At 40.5% G+C, this 16,678-nt stretch overlaps 2 protein-coding genes across 2 annotated transcripts; both read left to right on the top strand.

The window, feature by feature from the left end:
* On the top strand, nt 1-4,576 carry LOC108666866. Its single transcript, XM_047880893.1, has 5 exons — nt 1-347; nt 1,336-1,414; nt 2,387-2,522; nt 3,323-3,539; nt 4,512-4,576. The coding sequence occupies exons 1-5, from the start codon at nt 5-7 to the stop codon at nt 4,574-4,576; spliced, it is 840 nt and encodes a 279-aa protein (XP_047736849.1). The 5' UTR covers nt 1-4.
* Nucleotides 4,577-6,264: 1,688 nt separating this feature from the next.
* Nucleotides 6,265-12,380, top strand: LOC108666865 (CLIP domain-containing serine protease B15-like). The gene is made up of 10 exons (XM_018153804.2): nt 6,265-6,604; nt 6,876-7,544; nt 7,868-7,967; nt 9,105-9,118; nt 9,482-9,639; nt 9,904-10,052; nt 10,705-10,865; nt 11,078-11,179; nt 11,778-11,932; nt 12,183-12,380. The coding sequence occupies exons 1-10, from the start codon at nt 6,526-6,528 to the stop codon at nt 12,345-12,347; spliced, it is 1,752 nt and encodes a 583-aa protein (XP_018009293.1). The 5' UTR covers nt 6,265-6,525; the 3' UTR covers nt 12,348-12,380.
* The last annotated feature ends 4,298 nt before the right edge of the window (nt 12,381-16,678 follow it).

Below are 16,678 nucleotides of genomic sequence, written 5' to 3'. Positions count from 1 at the left end.
ATTGATGGAAGGCACTCTGCCTCAGAAAGCCGAACACAAACCGCCTTCTCTGAGCAGTACTCCGAAAAGTTCTTCGTCCCGAAGGCGCCATGTCTCTTCAACTGCCAGGTCTCGTCGCGCTTTAATGTCTTCCATGGAGGCTAAAAGATCCTCCGCAGAGCAAGGATCCATGGAATCTGCAGAGCTGGAGGGACCAGACCCAGAGTTGCTGGAGACGACGCGGGTGCTGAAGGCGTCAGTTTGTACCGAGATGAAGTTTAAGTTTGAACACACGATGTCGAGCGTGCTGCTCTTCAGCATGAGAGACGAGCCCGAGCCTTATCCACCGTTCTTGCCTCCTGTCCAGAGTAAGTGTCGCCAGTTACTGTTAGTTACCTATTTTAATACGAGTTGCGTGCCGCCAATTACCTACCATTAGTTACCTATTCCAATACGAGTTGCGTGACTTCACTTACCATTAGTTATCTATTTTACTACGAGTTGCGTACCGCCACTCACCATTAGTTACCTATTTTAATACGAATAGCGTGCCGCCACTTACCATTAGTTACATATTTTAATACGGGTTGCGTAACTCCAGCTACCATTAGTTACCTATTTAACTAATATTTAACTACCATTAGGCACATTATTACTGTCAATTACGAGTTCAGTGTCACTAGTTACCATTATTTACCCATTACTTCTAATGAGGAGCCCTTGCCTCCAATTACCATTACATATTGCTGCTTATTTCGGAACCTTTTTAATTTTGTATGTTGCTTAGCAAAACTGCTTTTCGATCATCATAATTAGCATTTTTCTCACGGATCAGGGTTATGGAAATTCTTGTGAACAAACTAAGTCGCTCATCGCTTCACTTCTGTACACACATATAATAGGACATATTAGAAATAAATCAATGCTGTATGTAAAAAGGATAAAAATAGTATCATCGCGTATAATAGACTTTCTATATAGCGTTCTAGGATGTTATATAGGACCTCTGTTACGGACGTGGCTATAGCTTTGAGTCACCGCTTGTTGTGATCATTTAGCTGAGGTTGTGTAGGTACTCAAAGTAGCGGTTATGGAATTTACAAACAAACAAAATGGCACTAAAATTCGATCTTTTTTATCGAAATACGTACAAGTTTTGAAGTCAAGCTCTCTCGTCAGTTCAAAATCGTGGAATGTAAATTCAATAAATTATTGAAACGAAAATTCAAATCACAGATATCAGAACATAAATCGACAAATAAAACAAATCAACATGAAAGGCGGAAAATTTTGCTACGATTTGAAATAAATTTCTTGTGTAGTTCTTTTTTGACTCACTTTGTGTATATGTGTCAGGACTAGACGCTCAGGAGGTGCCCCCCGAGAGCCTGCAGCTGCTCGCCACCAGCGCCCTCAGGCACAGCTACGTCCTGCAGTGAGACCTTATAATCTCCACTATGATGTCCTTCATAACATCCCTCATAATTTTCTGTGATAATATCCCTCATAATGTCCCTCATAATTTTCTGTCGTACATTCCTCGTAATATCATTAATAATGTCCTTCATAACATCCCTCATAATGTCCCTGATAATTTTCCGTCATAATTTCCCTCATAATGTCTCTCATAATTTTTCCGTCATAATATCCCTCATAATGTCCCTCATAATTTTCCGTCATAATATCCCTCATAATGTCCCTCACAATTTTCCGTCATAATTTTCCTCATAATGTCCCTCATAATTTTCTGTTGTAAGTTTCTAATAATATCCCTAATAATGTCCGTCATAATATCCTTCATAATGTCAATATTACAATTTACATAATTTTCCTTCATAATATCCCTCATATTGTCCGTAATAAATTTCTGTCATAATTTTCCGTCATAATGTCCTTCATAATATCCTTCATAAATCCCTTACTATATCAAGGATGAATGATTTCATCTGCCTCTCTTATGAATATTGCCTCAACCATGAGTACAAAACATTCGCTTCAAACAACGGAAAAATAATATTGATATATTGAAATATTCATATATTGAATTATTGATAAATTGAATATTGATACCTATATTGAAGTATTCATATATTGAATATTGTTATATTGTCTTCACGTGTCCTGCTTTTAGATATAATGTTAGGTCTTGCTGAGGTTTTATGTCTTTCTCATAATTTTGACTTAGAAAAAGAATATTAATGTCACTTATTTGCTTAAATCGCAAGTTGACTAAAAATTTAAAAGCAAAGACTAGTCCACAAAAATTCATATCTTTATAGAAAACGTACAAAGGATACGTTTTCTATAAAGATATGAATTTTTGTGGACTAGTCTTTGCTTTTAAATTTTTAGTAAAAAGAATATAGATATATACGCACAAGTAGTACAAGTGTGTCACATGTGTCAGGGGCGTGGCGGGTGGTGTGCTGCAGGAGAGCCACGCCCTGCGTGCGTCAGGAGACCACGACGTCGTGACCTGCTGCTGCAGCGCCCGCCTCACGGGCGACCGCCGCCGCTACCTCCTGCTGGGCACCTACGACCAGGTCTTGTGCTAGCCGTGTTGAGATTTGTTATGAGTATGTTATTGTTGTGAGCACCTACGACCAGGTCTTATGTTAACCGTGTTGAGATTTGTTATGAGTATGTTATTGTTGTGAGCACCTACGACCAGGTCTTGTGTTACCCGTGTTGAGATTTGTTATGATTATGTTATTGTTGTTGATCAAACAACATCGGAGAAATTAATTAACAATTTTAGCGGAGTATTTTACCTACCGCTGAGAGTCGAATTTTAAAAGAATTTTAGCTGAAGTTTATATTACCCGTGTTGAGATTTGTTACGAGTATGTTATTGTTGGTGATGTTGTTCTTTGCAGGTATTGTTATATTTACCATATTGCTATTTCTGACAATATTGTTACTTGTGACGATATTGTTACTTATTATGATGTTGTTACTTGTGACGATATTCTTACTTATTATGAGTTTGTTGCTTTTGACGCTAATGCTTTTTTTGACGAAATTCTTTTAAAATTATATTTTTTTGTATATGCCACATTTGAATTCAGTTCGCAAGAATTTAAAGTCAAATTTTATGTGGCGATGTTACCATCATATTGGAGGTAAAAAAAATTCAATTTTTTATGATTCCCGTCATTTCCGGTGAAGTCTCCGCTCTTTTAATAGAAAAATAAGTGCGTCATTGTCCAACTAAGGATGCATTCCTTCCTCACACCAGGAACAGAGAGCGGACGGTAAATTAATGAGCTTTTTTGCCGGACCAAACTGGCAAAAAGTAGAGCGGTATTTTGACAAACTCTCACTCATTTATCTGACTGCGCAGACGGTGCTCATCTACACGGTGTGTGGTGGCGGTGATGACGATGGTGACGAAGTGGACGACGAAGGTGGTGACGGCAGAGGCTGGGTGTTGGTGACGCGGCTGATGGTGGGGGCGCCGGTGCTGAGCGTCGCCCACGAGGACGTCATGGGCGACGGCGTCAAGCGCCTGCTGGTGCTCACCGCCCAGGGCCTCCAGATCTTCGCGGTGGGGGCGGATAGTTGCATGGAAATGATAATAGATTTATATATATGCATGGAAATGTTAATAGATATTTATATATGCATAGGAATGTAATAAATTTATGTATTTGCAACCAAATGTTGATAGATTTATATATTTGCGTGGAAATGTTAATAGATTTATATATTTGCGTGGAAATGTTAATAGATTTATATATTTGCATAGGAATGTTAGTAGCTTTATATATTTGCTTAGAAATGTTAATAGATCTATATCTGTCTCTTATACACATCTAGATGTGTATAAGAGACAGGTGTCACTCTCGTCACACGTCGTGTCACTCTCGTTACACGTCGTGTCACTCTCGTTACACGTCGTGTCACTCTCGTTACACGTCGTGTCACTCTCGTCACACGTCGTGTCACTCTCGCTACACGTCGTGTCACTCTCGTCACACGTCGTGTCACTCTCGTCACACGTCGTGTCACTCTCGCTACACGTCGTGTCACTCAATCTGTGCCACGGGAACGCATTCGCAGACATTCCTGATAAATAGTGTCTATATGATCGTAACCGTTTCATGTTCAGTTACGGTGGTCGTATATTCGAATTTCTTATAATTGCGGTGGTCGTATATCATAGTCACATTAGTTACGGTGATCGTAAGTGTCGCGCGTATCGTAAATTAAAGGATTAATACTATACCGCACATCCCAGTGATCATCTAACAAGGGATCAGTGAACGGCATTTATAGCCTTACGATGTCACACTCATAGAAATAATTGGGACTTCGTTCAAGATTCCCGAGTATTCCCGTTCAAGATTACAGAGTATTCCCGAGAGAGATTATTACTCACTTGAGTCACTCGATCAGAAAAATCAAAAGTCGAATAAAGTCAAAGGGTGTAGATCAATTAAATAGGGAATGCCTTTATAGACGAGTATGCATGTCTTCGTTTCGTTTAAATTTTGTCGATGTCAGTTGTTATGTCAATTGTCACATGTCAGCGGAAGCCGCAGCGAGTGGCTGTGCTGACCGCCTCGCTGACGAAGCAAAAGCACTCGCATCTTAAGATTGGAGTCTCAATATTGTGCTTAATCTGGAAATACTTATCGAATATATATTTTTGTAATTTCATTACTCTACTACCGAGTATCAGGAAATGGTTTGCTCCATCCATCAAGTTTAGTTGGACATCTTATAGACTTGAATACGCTTGATGGCTGAGAAATAGGGTATATTTTCGAGCCCTTGCTCGTCCAACCTGTGGCAGAAGATGTAGGCCCATGGTTGAACTAGTAGATGTAGGCCTATTATGTTACTATAATGATCATAAATTATTACCGTGCTGGGTGTAAATGCATGTAAGTTCCTCGACTTTTTATTGATGAGTTTGCAATAAACATCTCTGCTACTCGACTATTACCCGCACGCTCAGTTATTGTCCACTAGTGCGCCCATGATAACTCAGCTCATGTGAGATCGCTATTTATCTTACACTGTAACTCGTAGGCACCGCAGTGTCACTCGAATCTTATGCGTCCACTTTGTTAATAAACTCGATGGTGTCGTCCATGTTACTTGTATCATAGGTGCCCGCTGCTTTACTTAACTCTTTGGCTCGCCTTGTTTTACTAAACCCTAAGAAAGTCGCAATAATTCTCAACTCTTAGGCCACTCTCAGTTGCCCTACCTGCAGGAACCATCGACTCAATATGTAAATTATTAATATTATTCCAATCATTGCTGAAGCCATCCACTGCCAACAGTCGGCGGTGCAATCGTTGTCGGTGGGAACGTGGCAGATTCCCACGCTTGCTTGGGAGGTGTTCCGTCACTAGTATGCGTCCTCCCCTTCCTTGTCGTGCGTCGTGTATGCAATCTGTGCAATGAACGCGAAGTGGCAGATGTTTTTGCAACTATCGTAAGTAATACGATGATTGTAATGTGATTTTACTTATTGCGATAGTCGTATGTGTTGCGAATATTAAAGGTTTTGCTCAGATCACAATTTCTATTTTTTAAAGTAAACGTAGCGCGCATCATATATATTGCGGTGATAGTAAAAATTGTGACGATCCTAATTTTGCGACGATTTTAAGTGTCAAGATAGTCGTGCGTGTTTCGCTGGTGACAATATATGCTGCTCGTAACTTAACTTTAAAGCTAGTCGTAAGTGTACTCCTATCGTAAATTCAAGTGTCATATCTATGCTGAAAATACCATTGATATTGTCTAGCGATCAATATCTTGCCCGCCAATATATCTGGGGTATTTTTGAAAATCTGTATTGCGAGAAGCGATTTATTATTTTGACCACATCTATGCAAAACTGACGTTGAAGCCGAGTAGCTGCTGAACATCCACCAATTTGTGAGGTGGAAGGCTTTTCAAGTCGAAATCTATGCTCCTGCAAAGCTTCATTTAGTCTGTTCTTGAACTTATGTATACTTGGAGCGTCAACGATGCTGAATAGTATAATATATATAACATGTAATATAATATAATATAATATAATATAATATAATATAATATAATATAATATAATTTAATTTAATATAATATAATATATGATACACGATTTAGTTCGCGCAAAAGAGCAGATTTATCTTCACTGCAGAAGCGCCAGTCACGCTAACCAAGTGCCATTATGTATGCTTGCTGATTCGTGATTCCATGCAATCAACTCGAGATGAAGTGACGTGAAATCACGGAAGGCGCAAATTACATCCGCAATGCCGGACGCGTACTTTCAGTCAGCGTCGTGCTTCCAACATAATAGGCTGTAGCTCAAATCTCTCCCAGCAAGACATGGCAGTAATTAAACCAGTATTTCTTCTGTTAAATTTATTAATCTGCGACATTTTTTAAATTCTGAAACCTTTATATTGATGACATTTAAAGTAATCGACTTGAGGATTCGCAGATGATCAAAAGATGAAAATAAATTGCTTCAAAACGCGTCCGAGTTCGTTGCTGTAGTGCAGTCTAAGTGCACACTAGCTAGCAAGTTGTAGCGACATGCAGAGCTGGCAGGTGACGCTGCTAACCATCTTAACGCTGAGTCTGTTACTACCTGCACGAGGACTCAGTAATGAAGGTAATGTGTTTCATTAACCAGTTATAACGCCAATTACTATATTACTCCAATTGTTTTGCATTTTATCTAACTGATTCATTACTGTATCATACGTCCAGAAATATGTTCGTAAATATTTATTTTCATCTCACGATGGAACATCATGAGACTAGACGACTCTAAAACTACAAATTTTATCAGCATTCAACAGTTGTTATTCATTGTATATCATTTGTACTAATGACGTCTGTTTACCGCGAAACTAATCGCGCCATATATACTCCATGAACAGGCTCGTCGTCACTGCAGTTAGCATCAACGGCCATACACGAACCACGCCGCAGCAACATTTTCTTACCTAGAAAGTTGCCTTCTGTGACAACAAAAATCCAATTCACCAATGTGAAGGGACCAATGTTAAGTAAATTTTTTAATCTGGGACAGAATCTTGACACCAGATCTCGAGATGAGGGAAGTTTAGGCTCGAGCACCGCGACTGATGGCCTGCCACCTTCCCATCTCCCGCATAGCGATCCCCTCTCTTCCTCACAACCAAGTGGCTTGCCGAAACAACTTATCCCCCACGTACGACCCTCACAATCAAGCTCCCCTTCACCACGAAGTGTTAATTCAGAGCCAATTACGTTCGAGCCCTCGCAAAATTGGCCGGCAAACTTAGCGCCGCCCGGAAATTGGCCGATCACCCAAGTGGAAGACCATCTCAACAAGCCTGTCTTCGCTTCATCGTTTTTTCAATCACTTATTGGAAGTAACACGGACGCAAAACAAAATGATTTGCCGCTATTAAAATTATCTAACACTGAATTAAATGACATCGACGTTCTGGACTCGAGTTTGATTGATCCAGAAAACTTTCGTGTGCCAAACTCTCGCGTTCCGACATTCCAGCTTCCCGTAGGAGGAAAGTGTTTCCTGCCCTACAGCTTCTTGGGGGGTGACGGTGAGAACTACCCATAACGTAATATTTCTCGGTGATAGTTAATCTTTAAGAGCATTTATTTAAGGCGTTGTAACGATATAATTACATCTGGAAAATTGTTAGTTAAGCCCTTATGTGTTGAAGTTTATGAAGTGGGAGTAAGATAGTTGATATTGTTGTTATAAGACAACCGGGATGCGAAAAAAATGGTATCGTCAATATAATAGACTTAGTATGACAGTTTGAATCTTATAAAATGAGCCTCTAATGACTCTAAGCCTGACTGTGAAAAAATTAATGATCGTACTCTAGCCCTAAAATGATCGTACGCTATATGGTTCCAGGCGTATGCATCGCCGCGAACGACTGTCCCTCCACCTTGACGCTGATGGCTCAGTTCGAGTACACCCACATCAGGAGCTACCTTCTCGACAGCATCTGCCGGTGAACCACGAGTGGCTCGATTAATAAAAGCTTTTCTTTAATTGACAAGTCATCGATTAAATTTTAATATTAATAAGATGGGCGTGCCTCTATGATAGATCGCTTGTGCTGTATTGGACCAGAATACTACGTTTTAAATAAAAAGCTGGGATTGCATTCAATCAACAAACGTATCTTCGTGTATCAAAAAGTCCATCCCGAACACCCGTGAATGGTTAGAGAATGACAAGAAAGTCCACAACCTTATACTTATACCTCTTCGTGGTGCGTAGTCTGCACATGCAGAAACGTATTAATTTGCAGAACAAAATTATATGATATGATCATTGATTCTACACTTATGCAACACTATAGACGGTCAGACGTGCCTTCACTATTGGGGGTTTGGGGTACAAACTAAAAAAAAAACAGGAGCACCCCTATGAACGAGACTAGATACAATGGAATACCTAACACATCTTCGTCATCAATAATTGCTTGAACTATAGTCTAATATACATAGATAATAGTCTGTTTGTGTGTGCGTGATTGAAGTCTAGCACTGAGAATATATTGGGGTTGATTGAACGCGTGTCCACAATATCTATCGATCGTGTGGGAATATTAATTGGTGCTGATTTTTTCATTGAAGGGATTTTGCAGTGTTACAAAATAGTGGATTGTGGGTTCGAATAGAAATTCAACTGTTTTTTTTTCAATTTTGAATTTTTAATTTGCGTAGAAAAAGCAAAAATTAAGTTTCCTAGAAACTTCGAAACGTAAGTTTTATGGCAATTACATGATACAAGTGTGCTTAACGAGTCTCATCAAAATTATTTTAGTGATAAAATTAGAAACTGGTTTCGGGATTGAATCATAAAATGATTTTCAAATTTCAGGGATGATTTTTCCCATTGTTCAGATGCTATTATTTTATGCTAAGACATGATATATCACAGTTTTTAGACTCTTATATTAGGATGATGCATAAGCAAGTCACACATCAGTTTAAACTTAGTTTATTAAATCAACATCATCACCTTGATTCAATTCCGCTGGTATTAACCTGAAATTTATCTAATTTATGTGGTCGTAAAATTCTGTTGAATTAATTGTATATATATATATTATCATTACACACAAATTTTTTCATTACAGTTTGGACGGCTCACGTTTCATTATTACTTTAAAAAAATTACGCTTGGAAACATAGTCAATGTTGTGGTTGATCGTTGTTAAAAAATTGAAAAATTTCTGAACTGATTCGCCATAGCTGTGAACCGCATGTGGTGTTGTGGCTGCGTGTGGTGCTGTGGTGTTATCAGAGGCTGCGTGTGGTGCTGTGGTGTTGTCAGAGGCTGCGTGTGGTGCTGTGGTGTTGTCAGTGGCTGCGTGTGGTGCTGTGGTGTTGTCGGAGGCTGCTTGTAGTGCTGTGGTGTTATCAGAGGCTGCGTGTGGTGCTGTGGTGTTGTCAGTGGCTGCGTGTGGTGCTATGGTGTAGTCAGTGGCTGCGTGTGGTGCTGTGGTGTTGTCAGTGGCTGCGTGTGATGCTATGGTGTTGTCAGTGGCTGCGTGTGGTGCTATGGTGTTGTCAGTGGCTGCGTGTGGTGCTGTGGTGTTATCAGAGGCTGCGTGTGGTGCTGTGGTGTTGTCAGTGGCTGCGTGTGGTGCTATGGTGTTATCAGAGGCTGTGGTGCTGTGATATTGTCAGAGGCTGCTTGTGGTGCTGTGGTGTTGTCAGAGGCTGCGTGTGGTGATGTGGTGTTATCAGAGGCTGGATATGTTGCTGTTTTGTCATCAAGTTATAGCAACAAATAAATCACTCAAGTCAAGACACGGCGCGTTGCAATGTTTTCTATTATCCTTGTGTTGTTGATACTCAGACATAACCTGCATTCTAAAGTTTGCGTGGGTCTACAATGTTTAAGCTTAAAATAAACTGTGTCTTCTTTTTCAGGAGGGGGAGTTCCCTTGGCTGGCCTCCATAGGGAGCGTGAGCACCACATCACCGGACGTGTTCTCCTCCATATGCTCAGGCACGCTCATCACTCGGCGCCACGTGCTCACGGCCGCTCACTGCTTCAGGAATTTCGAGACCAGCCTGCCGTGAGTCTGAAGTCACCACCTAGCCATGCCGGAATGGAGTCTAGTTAGTGATGGGAGTTATTCAGCCCATCACTGACTATTCTATACTCAGTACAGTAATTCAGCCCAATTGACACTGAAAGTCAATTTTCTGGGAGTAATTCACCCAGTAGTAAATATATAAATTATTGTTATTAAGTATTTTAGTATTTTTATTAAAAACGGTATTTGATCTGACATGCTTTTGGATCGGAAGTTGCTATTTTAAAAGTAAATGCTTCTTGATCTGTAAACGTAACTCAATCAAAAATGTATTAGATCTGTAAACGTTTCTCGATCGAAAAATGCTTATAGTTTAACCATCGGGCATTACTTGATAATGGAGCCCTTTCTGATCTTAAAGGTGTACTGGAGCAGTTTTCTAAGTTCACGGCAACTCCAGCTGGAATGGCTTTTACAATTCCATTCACTGGCCAACACAGGCATCTTTTATGAAGAGCTCCTGGAACCCAACCTAAAACGTCTTCGTTTTGTTTCTTCTTTCTAGTTACCATTTCTTGAATCATTGCGGCTGAAACTTGCAGTATGATGTTTGATATCAACTTTAACGTAGGTTAATAACAAATTTGGTTCATTACTCGCACGTCTTAGAATATAAGGTGTCGTTTTGCAGTGGCATTGTCAGGCTGGCTGAGGGCGATCTTTTTGCTGATGATGCCACATCGGTTCACCAGGACTACATCATCGTCAGCCGCCACGCTCCTCTCTTCTACTACTACACCACCATCAATGACGTCATGATCCTAACACTAGACAGAGATGTCACTTTCAATGGTGCCCAGACAATGAGTGATCCTTACACTAGACAGAGATGTCACTTTCAATGGTGACCAGACAATGAGGCCAATATTGTGAACCATAAAATCCTTCCTAATCATTGTTCATGCATAGTGCTAATGTACAATGTTGATATTTGTTGGTAGATGTTATTTCTATATGCTCTAATTTAATATTTTTATTCGTACTGATTATTTCACGATGTACAGATTACATCCAGCCTGCGTGCTTACCGTTGTCGAACCCCAGCTTACCGGCCCCTGGTGACACGGTCACCGCCGTGGGCTACGGCAACATCCAGGAAAACGGCAGTGAGTGTTGTTGTGGGTTCCTTGCTGGCCAACTTAGCTGTGTGAGGGCAGCTCTGCACAGCAAGGATCCTTCCGTGTATTCTTCCGTCCTGGAATAGTTTTATTGCACTATAGTTCGATTCCGAGCATAGTTACGTAGAGGTAGAGTTCTGTCTTGGTTTTCACCCGTCCTAGTACAGCTTCAGTCTCGTATAGTTTGTCCAGATATTGTTGGTCCGTTAAAATTGCTCCTCAGTGCAGCCCTGCAGGGTGTTAGCTTGTCAGGGTAGAAGCCCGGCATAATGATAGCTTGTCAGGGTAGAGGCCCGGCAGAATGATAGTTGTCAGGGTAGATGCTCAGGGTTGAGCGGGCATTACGCATAATCGTCGTAACCGGCAATGGACGTTATTAAACTTCAATTTTTTAATAAAACGTTATTAAATCTCAGTCAAGATATGAGTTGACGTGACAGAAAAAGACTGATTTGAGGACTGTATTTTTAATATTTGAATCCAATCTTAAAGCTGGACTGATCTGATGCTAAAGCTGATATATTCGTGAACTGATTACTTTCTCAATTTATTTGAAATTATTTCAGTAATGCAATTGTTGCATCAGGTCTGGAGATACCTGCCAGATACCCGTACCGCATTGACCTTCCAGTTCTGGACAACAAGTTTTGTCAAGACGCGTACTATGGGAGACCTCCGCTCTACGTGGTTGATGACAGAGTCTTCTGTGAGGGCGGACAAGCCAACAGGAGCACCTGCAAAGTTCGTGTCTTCCGTTATTAGATTTAAAATTTGCATATCACTCCTTGAATATTACTAGTTACTTGTTCAAATAAATAAAATCTTTAATAATCCATCGTGAGAGCCGTGAAGTAAATAGAAATGCGTTTGTGGTTATATCAATAATGTACTTTTTCTAATTATATCGTATCCCTATTCATTTTGCATCATTGATAAGAGAATTCATGTGGAATTTAGGTTACATTGATGTAATTTTTTTATCGTTTTCAAGGGGGACAGTGGCGGACCGCTTCATTACTGGGACGAGTCACAACAGCGCTACTTGGTGGTCGGCGTTGTCAACGCTGGCATTGGCTGTGGCACTGAGAATAATCCAAGCATCGACTTGAGGGTCGGCGCTTTCTTGCCCTGGATTAAAGCGGTCATCGGCTCCTGAAATATTTTTGGTTGCGATTTACATGAGTGTCATAATGGCTCCATGATATTATATTCTATATTAATTAATACATAAAAGACGTTTCATTCACATCCCTATTTTTTCTTTATTGTGAATCGTTGAACTCGTCGAGTTCATGTTACCTATTTGAGGATTTATTTGAATGGCATGATGAGAGAAATCGAAAAGTGGTTGAATTTTTAATGTTGCTCGTATAACTTGACATAACCTTCAACGGTGAAGTAACTACATTACTCTTTCCTGTACTAGATCTACCATCTGACTTTTAGGAAAATTCCCCCGGCCGGGATCCAGGACCTATGACGTCATATATAAACAAACCCGCGTGGTGCCTCGCGAGAGAAGTTACACAAGGAGATTCCGGTTTAAACTTCGGACCGAGACGGACGTAAGTTACTGTGCTCTGTGCCCGACTGTGAAAATCACATAAATATAGTTGAATATTTGATATTGTAATTATTGATAGGTGTGTGGAGCAAAAGCTTGAGGCTATATTCACAATAATTACAATTTTTAGATAATATGACCCATATATTTTTATCTAAATTCCAGCGTTTAGGAGATTACATCAGCACCGCCACGTTCCGCTTACCGGATGGCGGGAACACATCCGCGGCGTACGCTGCAGCGCGCGCTGTACGCATGCGCGCCCACGCGACGCTCGTGGTCACGGTTGCCCACACGCCAGCGTCCGCGCGCAACATCTGCCGTGACGTCACGACGTTCAGGATACTGGGACCCACGACTCGTTTCCTCATGTTTATTACTCGTGTAAGGAGATATTTTGTATGGAAAAGTAATTAGTGTGTACAATTATTGCATGCAATTGTATTATGTAAAAATATTATTTGTTGCTTTTTATGTGAAAATATTGTATGTTACTTTTTATGTTAGAGTATTGTATGTAACTTTTTGTGTAAAAGTATTGTTTATGTAAAAGTTGTGGCGGCGTCCATACACCCAAGTTACTGTCACCGCCATGAAAAGAACTAGAGCGCACGGTTGCGATTTATCAGAGGATTTCATCATTTCAACCGATTTGTTTGTTGTCGCAATCTCAGCCAGTCAGCCTTCGTCACGGGACATGATCCAGCAGTCAACCAGAATTAATTTGATCATAAAGTAAAACTTTGTTAAAGCAAAGAGTGGATTTCAGTCGAGGCCATGTTAAGTATCTCGTATTTTTCTGGATGAAGAGGGGCAGGTTGAAGTATCGAGCCATTGGAAAACCCTGTTCAAGGAAGTCAAGTCTGCCATTAAAGAGTATGTAATGCTATTAATTAGGGCTCGTACGATGAAGTTAGAAGCTTGTAAAGTTGTAAGGCATCTTTGGACGTTTCATTCGGATCTGAACCCTCGTTTGGTCCTTCTAGAGAACAAGTTGAACTGGTGCGCGAGCTAATAAACCTTACGAGGCTACGAAGGAAAAATGGCTGAAATTTAAGAAAAGACAGGAAAAATGCAGAAAGAGCCTTGCATGAAGAAATTGCTCAAACAGAACGAAGGCGCATGTATTTGGAGTGACTTCAGATAGAGAACGAGAGAGCTTGGCATTCTGAAGAACGCATATCCTACTTTTACGCTACACTAGCGACAGCGGGACTCTCCATCGGATCACGATTGCACATGCACATTGACATTATGAGCCTCTGTCAGCGATGCCTGCGCACTGTGCGCAGCCTCAGAGTTTAGCGATAGAGACGAGGGTTGGGCGTGAAACTGTTGCCGCTGGAAACTTGATAGTCTGGACCTGAGCCGACTGGAGATCCATCGCCTCGACAGACAGGGTGGCCATGCAGTTTAGGGCCACACCCCGGCCACTTTCTCAGCTGCTCCTTCAACGCACTCTTGCCAGTCGCCTCCCCAGTATTTACGTCTCGATCTGTGTCGACTGCAACTTTCCGTCATTTGGCTATGGTTGCACTAAAACCGTCGTCGAAGAGACCATATTGGGGCAAGACGGTAAGACCTACTCACCAGTATTTGAGTTACCAAATTGCAGGTTTCTAGCGACGCTTCAATGTAAGCCAGCGGGAATGCTTTTTACTTGCAGACTAAGGACGAGCTCGACATGTTGAAATATTTCAGCAACGCTTCAATATGAGCGTCGGGCTGAAGATCTTTAACCCTCTACCGCCTGACATGAGTAACCAGAGCAATATTGTCACTAGCCTCCTTCCCAAAAAGGATACGTTGCTAGTGAGCGCAAAATGACTTGCACTGGATGGTCGCCGCCACGTACGACAACTTTAAAATGTTCTCTATTGCGTACAAATGTACCCACGTTGCTACACTAAACAGTTTACACATAATTTAAATAGAAAGTTATGTTCCCGGAGAGTGGCGTACGGCGGCAGAGGGTTAAGGCTGAAGATCAGATCAGAGAGGCTGAAGATTAGATATTGAAGGCTGAAATATCTGCTATTCTCTGTTGATATGTCCCCTAAACAATTTACAAGTGAAATTTGGCATTATTATATGTAGAATATTGTACTATTGTATACCAAGTTTATCTTTGATGTTTCAGTTTACAAGTTAAAAGTAAAGGTAAGAACCTCTCGTTTACCGCCTTTTTCAAAACTTTGTTATCTGCCCGAAAGAGCGTTAACAATGAACGGCTCGCTCGATACAAAAGTATAATATGAATTTTCTTCGTGTAGCAGTATTGTTTGTGATATATGTGCCACTGATAAGTAATAAATTGAGTTTGTTTCGGAAATGAATTTGTATTTGTCAAAATGTTTAGCACTAAGAATACATCGACGCTTTCTTTTACTGGTCATCAAGAATGATTCTTGCGCCTGAGATTTTAAATATTTAGGAGACATGATAGTTTGTTCAAGATTTGTTTGCTAATGATTCAGGCGGGAGCGCAGCCGTGCACCAATAAGCCCTGAATCGAACGCCTTGGATCTAAAGTTCTAGATTTCTCATTCACCAAATTTCCGTATCAAGAAAAATCATATATTATTGAAAGATAATTAAAGGCATACTGTACTGAGTAATGTGAGTATTACGTCTGTTCCTCCACAAACTGCGCGTGCGCGGCAGCGCGACGTAGAATTTATGGCCGGGATTGCGCGAACACGTGCGTGAAGATAATCAATTATCATTACATTGCGCCAACTGTGCACAGCAATAGCTTAAAAAAAGTGAAAATGCGCGGGAAAATTCACCGAAAACATACATCATCCTGAGTGTGGCATTCAACAGAATGGTTTAAAATCGTAAATGTTATACATGCAGAATCAATCGTGTGCAATAGCCAAAGTGGCGGGAATGATGGTTAGTGTTTACTGTTTACTTGTTAGTTCTCACGAAGCAATCGGTGTGTGAGGTAACTGAATTAACTGCAGATAAAGCTCCCGAACTTGGAGACGACAATTGAGTGAAAATTTTACGCGATATATTGTGAGCCTTCTAAAGTTTTAATAATGAAGAAATTACAAGGTTCACAGAATCTAAAGGTTTGAATGCTAAATTTTTGACTTTCGAGTACTCTATTGACTATTGAGTCTATTCTAGTCAGTCAACTATTATGTTGGGAGTAAATAGTATTTCCTTCTGTAGATCTATCGCTCTTGCTCATCTGTGAGTGACGCGCGCAATTAACAATCTTGCATGGGACCTTCTCTGTGTTGCCTGACTTGATGTTCATACGATCATAGCTACCGTAACCGAAGCCAATTTCTGACGGCCTGCAAACCTGTTTCTAGTTGCCTGGAACGTTTTTTAAAGGTGGAACACTTTTTATGTGAACCACGAATTTTAGAATTCCAGCCTGCGTGAGTTATATGATGATATTGATACGCGCTGAAATTTGCAGTGAGCATGACATTTCTTCATAACTACTGTATAGATTTGAACAAAACTTTGAATATATATACCTAATCTCCCAATGGTGATGTCTAGCTCGTGACAATTTTTTAGATTAGATAGAGCTGTATAACTCGCAAACCAAGGCAAAATCGAAAAAAATTGTCACGTGCTAAACATTACCGATAAGTCCTAAATCCTAATGAATACGTCTACCAAGTTTTATCAAGCTACATTCATTACTTTGGGAGATATTCCATGCCCATCGAATTTGAGGAGACTGGCTGCAAGTCCAGCCATAAATTTGTCCGAAACGAGCCACAGAGAAGGCAGTATTTTGATAAATTTTGGCATTGTGCCTTGTTAAAAAAGATTGGATCTGGGATCATTTAGGGAATGCAAGGAATCAAAATACAAGAGAGATGGCTTGTAGATGTCATTTTCTCCAGGTCCAGATGGAATCGATTTTTTGATTTAGATATTCCCAATTATTT

Source organism: Hyalella azteca, unplaced genomic scaffold (genome assembly GCF_000764305.2).
Source record: "Hyalella azteca isolate HAZT.00-mixed unplaced genomic scaffold, Hazt_2.0.2 contig6532, whole genome shotgun sequence".
Taxonomy (NCBI): Eukaryota; Metazoa; Arthropoda; class Malacostraca; order Amphipoda; family Hyalellidae; genus Hyalella; species Hyalella azteca.
The sequence above is the reverse complement of the archived record's forward strand: the minus strand, read 5'-3'. Positions and strand labels throughout refer to the sequence as shown.

Excerpts from the sequence above, each read along its gene's own strand:
- LOC108666866 (XM_047880893.1), top strand. The coding sequence starts at position 5 with ATGGAAGGCACTCTGCCTCAGAAAGCCGAACACAAACCGCCTTCTCTG. Across the intron at positions 348-1,335 it reads GTTCTTGCCTCCTGTCCAGA|GACTAGACGCTCAGGAGGTG; the intron begins GTAAGTGTCGCC and ends TATATGTGTCAG. Across the intron at positions 3,540-4,511 it reads CTTCGCGGTGGGGGCGGATA|CGGAAGCCGCAGCGAGTGGC; the intron begins GTTGCATGGAAA and ends GTCACATGTCAG.
- LOC108666865 (XM_018153804.2), top strand. The coding sequence starts at position 6,526 with ATGCAGAGCTGGCAGGTGACGCTGCTAACCATCTTAACGCTGAGTCTG. Across the intron at positions 9,640-9,903 it reads TGGTGTTATCAGAGGCTGTG|GAGGGGGAGTTCCCTTGGCT; the intron begins GTGCTGTGATAT and ends CTTCTTTTTCAG. Across the intron at positions 10,053-10,704 it reads AATTTCGAGACCAGCCTGCC|TGGCATTGTCAGGCTGGCTG; the intron begins GTGAGTCTGAAG and ends GTCGTTTTGCAG.